The following is a 4,969-nucleotide window of genomic DNA, read 5'->3' on the forward strand; positions in this document are numbered from 1 at the left end:
TATATATATAAACTCTGGAACTAACATCATATACAGTATATTAACTGGTCTGGAGCTAAAGTCATATACTGTATATTAGCTCGAGAGCTAACGCTATATTAACTCTGGTGCTAACATCATATATAGTATTAACTCTGGAGCTAATGTCATATACCGTATACTAGCTTGAGAGCTGACGCTATATATATATTAACTCTGGAGCTTGTCATATATTAGTGGTCTTCCATTTTCTCACAATGTTTCTCACAGTGGAGACTGAAAGCTGAAATCTCTGAGATAGCTTTCTGTGTCCTTCCCCTAAACCATGACAGTGAACAATCTTTGTTTTCAGCTCATCTGAAAGTTGTTTTCAGACTCCCATGCTGCCACTCTTCAAAGAAGATGCAAAGAGGAGAAAAACTTACAATTGCCTCCCTTAAATACTCTTTTTCATAATTGGAGTCACCTGTGTGTGGAGGTCAAGGGTCGCTGAACTTACCAAACCAAATTTAAATTCCAGTAATTTGTTCAAAATGTTTTCAAATCAATAAAAAGACAATGGTGCCCAAATTTATGCACCTGCCTAATTTTATTTAACTAGTTATTGCACACTTTCTGTAAATCATATAAACTTTATTTCACTTCTCAAATATCACTGTGTTTGTCCCCTATATGATATATTAATTTTACTGATATTTTTTACCCAAACAATCAATGATTTACAAAGGTAAATCAGGAAAATTAACAAGGCTGCCCAAACTTTCACACCCCACTGTATTTTAATTCTGGAGCTAACGTCATATTTTAGCTTGAGAGCTAACACTATATTTACTAACTCTGGAGTTGGTACTATACGTATGTAGTTTCTCTGGAGCTAATGTTATATCTRTTAGCTCTGAAGCTGAGGTGAGTCTTCTATGAAGCAGATCTGTTGTCCTCATCAGGATTTCTATTTTCAAGCTGAATCATTTCTACATTCTCATCTCTGTCAATTCACTCCAGTTTCTTTCAAAATGTCAGACATTGTCCAAAATTAACTTTCAAGCTGGATAGAGTCCACACCACAGCAGTGGATAAACATCATTTACCCAGAATGCTTTGCAGTGTTGTGACAATATATGTAACTTTTTATTTAAAAAAAACAGTCTACAGTATTTCTAGACTCTATTTTATAGTTGAAGTAAAAGTTTAAAATAATGTCTGTTACCACTTTTAAGGCACAATATGTAGTCTAGTTACGGTGATCAACAAACTGCCTTCAGTTTTAAAATACTTTGGAGGAATAAAAAAGACTGGTTGATTTTTGTGTTGTCAGGAGTATAAAAGCCTAAATTAACCTCATTTTCATTTTCTTAGAAAAACACCACAAGCGGACTGAATGAAAGCCAAAAACGAAACCACTTCACAAATATTAAACCAGAAATCAAACAAAGAGGAAGAATAAAGCTCTTATTTTGTTCTTCCTGCCTCGCTGGCTCTGGCCCTCCTGCTGCGTTCCTGCATTGATTCGCTGCAGGACCTCGGATCTTTTATTCCCAGTTCACACTCACATCATCGCTGGTGCCATTCAGATTGTATCCACAGGTCACGGCGATGTCAACGGGCTGCATCTCGGTCCAGCCATCTGCTGTGCAGGTTTTAGAGAGGTTACCTGCAGAGGGAGCGGAAATGGAAAGGTCAAAGGCTGTCATTCACTGGATTTCTCTTTCATTAGTGTGAACTGAAAAAAATACTCTATGAAAGACACTTTACGGGTTTCTGCCAAACCTCTCAGCAGGTTGTCTGACTACTTCCTGCTCGTAGAAGTCACTGTTGTCTTTGTGCTTCGCAAGCTTGCAGAGAGGGATTTCATTTATATAAATAATGGAAAAATGATTCTTATCTCACGTCTCATCCTGTTCACTAAAAAGCTAAGAGCTTCCAGCCAAGAAACGGTTCAGTCTGTGTCATATAAAAGTTCAACTGTTTCAGGGTCCTACAGCCTATTTAATGCTTCAGCAGCTCCAGAGAAGAATAATCTGAATAATCCTGACTCTTGTGCCGGAGGGTAGGAGCCTGCGAGATGGTGGACTGGGTCTCAGGTGATGGTCTTAGCCCTGCTTCGACATCGGGTATTAAATATGTGGCTGATTACAGGTAGATCCTCTGCAGTGACTTCAGGCTGCAGTTATAAATGGATGAAGACTTGGAGAGGAGGAAGAACTGCAGAGGAGAGTAGTTTTGGTTTGTTTGTATATTTTTATTGTATTTTATAAAAAGCAGCCCGATAATAATAATGTAAAAAAGGCATCTCTAAAATTATGGACCTATGTGCTCTGTTAAATCAGAGGGAATAAAATACATTATTTATGGAAGCTTTTAGAGATTATTCTTTGCTTGGATTTAATTTGAATCCATGGTTTGTTTCTTTCTTTAATCCTGACTCTGCTTCCTAATACACGAGGATTTATTATTTTATCACAGTAAAGATCTTTAGACTATTGATTCTAATTTTGGGTTTGTGTTTCTTATTGCTTCTTTTTCTCTTCTGGCTTTTGCATGTTTTCTAATAACAAAGCTGTAGTCAAAGCTTTTCTAGGTGAGTYTTTTCAGTGCAATAAAATGCAGCGGTGGACAAAGCTAACCAAAACGTTGGCTAGGCTAACTCATAATCTTCTGCTCACTAAAAAAAAATAGATCTGCTAACGCGAAACAGCTACACAAATAAAAAATTTGCAGCGGCTAAAGCTAAACTGCTAAGCAGGTAAACAATAATTAGCAGATGCTAATGCTAAACAAGTAAAAAGTTAGCAAATGCTAATGTATAACTGATAAACAAGTAAATAATTAGCAGAAGATAATGCTTAACAGTAAACAAGTAAAAGAACTTGGGAAAAGAAAACGCAAAATAAGTGAAAATTTAGCAAATGCTAATGTTTAACTGCTAAAAAATAAATAATTATCAGACGCTAATGGTAAACAAGCAAAAAAAGCAAATGCTAATGCAAAACAGCTAAACAAGTGAAAAGTTAGCATATGCTAATGTTGAACTGCTAAACAAGTAATAGCAGAAGCTTACGGAAGCGTATTGCTATCACGTAGGAAAAAAAAATCCGAGCGCTTCCACGTTATAACGTGATACGTATCTTGTTAAAACGTGATAGCGCTCGGATTTTTTTTTCCTGCGTGATAGCAATACGCTTCCGTAGAAGCTAACAGCTACAGATGTAAAAAAAAAATAATGGAAGCTAATGCTTAACAGTTAAACAAGTAAAAAAATTGTGAAAGTGAATGTTGAACAGCTCAGAAAAATAAATCGCAGAAGCCAATACTAAACAGCAAAACAAGAAAACACAATAACACAACACAAACAGTGAAACAAAAACATTATCTAAAGCTAATGCTATAAAGCTAAACAAGTAAAACAATTGCAGAAGATAACACCATCATCTCAGTCTGGGTCACGTCTTTGTTTGACACAAACCTGAGGATGTTTTGTTTTTTAGCTGAGGAGACTTAGTTTTGGCAGTGGTTTTCAAAGCTGCTGAAAAAAAAAAGCTAATCCAAAACAATAGAGTTGATAAGTTTATTTTTCCTCTGACAAAATAATCCAATTTAAACTAAATGGTGAATATGTGTGTATCAGAATTTCCTTTCCAGCTGAAAAATTCTTTTGTGATTACTTTCTCTTGAAAATATCTTTTATTGAGCTAAACTAAACCTCCTCTGGTGTTCAGATGAAATCCAGCCTCCTGATGTTCATCTCCTCACTTTACCTGTAAATCCTGCTGCATCAGCTGGACTTTAAAAGTGAAGTCACAACTGTTTGTTCAGGCCTTTGACGTTTGGCACCTAACTGCAACTCTTTTAATTATCAAAAATGACATTTTACTGCACTTCAGACACAAAAAGAGCTAAAAATAAAAGGTTGTTAATCATATTATTTTACTGAGGTTAGTTTCACCTCTGGTCTGGAATGAGAGTCGTCTCATTTGTTCAATCTCATCACTCAGTGATTATTAACTCCTGCAATTGTTTTAAGTTGCAACAATTCATTTAGTATTTCTTTGAACGTTAGTAAAAAGATAATTAGGCTACACAATTTACCTGCATTTCTGTTTTAAAGTCACTTCTTCAAGTCCTAATCATTGCCAATGAACTCTTTTTGCCATCATTGCAACAAAATGTCTGCGATGACATCATGTTTGTAATCTCTGCACAGATAATCACAGGACAGGTGGTCAGAGACAAAAATAGATCTCTGGAAAATACTTTGAGAAATCTTTGTTTTTGCACATTTGGATTTAGAAAGATTCATCCCTAATCTCTCGGATTAAATCTGTTTTCCTCTCCGAGAGTTTAACTCTGTCTGTTTACTTTGTTTGTTTTTCATTAGCGGGAATTAACACCATGRCTCGACAGTTTATCATTTCAACTAATAATAAGAGAAGCTCTTTATCTTTCCAGACACATTTAATTACTTGTGACGCATTTTTAGGTCTGTTTTCTCTAAATGTTTGTGCTTTAATCCTACAAGGCTTTTAAAAATTAATTTTCCTTTTTACGTGTCTGAGCATTAACTCCAGTTTTAAAACTGATGAACATAGTTCATTACCTTTTTTTTTGTAATTTATGTTGCAAACTCAAAAAAGTATCTTTAAAACCAAATTCTGCTCTGCTCATATCCTTTTAATATTAGCTGCACTTTATCAAATCCTCTGATCGCACATTAAGTAGTTTTCTACGCCTGCATGAGTCACCATCTGATCAAACTGGAGAATTAAAAAATATATATCGGTAATGTGCACAGCAGAATGACTTTAAGCACTTAAATAACGACACCTCAGTCAATTATTGTCATTATTTGCACTTCAGGACAGAAAAGCAGATAAAAGTTTGCAGAAAAGAAAAAAAATTGAAATGAAAATGTGTTGGTGAAGCAGAAAAACCCCTGAAAATGAGTCACACCATCCACACTGAAACAACCAGACCTGGATGATTAGTTTTGTTT

The 4,969-nt window shown here is 35.4% G+C and overlaps 1 protein-coding gene across 1 annotated transcript in view; it reads right to left on the reverse strand.

The window, feature by feature from the left end:
* vipr1b (vasoactive intestinal peptide receptor 1b) overlaps window positions 1-4,969 on the reverse strand; it is a gene marked incomplete at its 5' end in the record, with an annotated part of 33,901 nt that overhangs the window by 18,666 nt on the left and 10,266 nt on the right. Inside the window, 1 exon segment of the mRNA XM_014002200.1 lies at window positions 1,530-1,630. Within this exon segment, the coding sequence (XP_013857654.1) occupies window positions 1,530-1,630 (101 nt within the window).

Source organism: Austrofundulus limnaeus, unplaced genomic scaffold (assembly GCF_001266775.1).
Source record: "Austrofundulus limnaeus strain Quisiro unplaced genomic scaffold, Austrofundulus_limnaeus-1.0 Scaffold12, whole genome shotgun sequence".
In the NCBI taxonomy this organism is placed as follows: domain Eukaryota; kingdom Metazoa; phylum Chordata; class Actinopteri; order Cyprinodontiformes; family Rivulidae; genus Austrofundulus; species Austrofundulus limnaeus.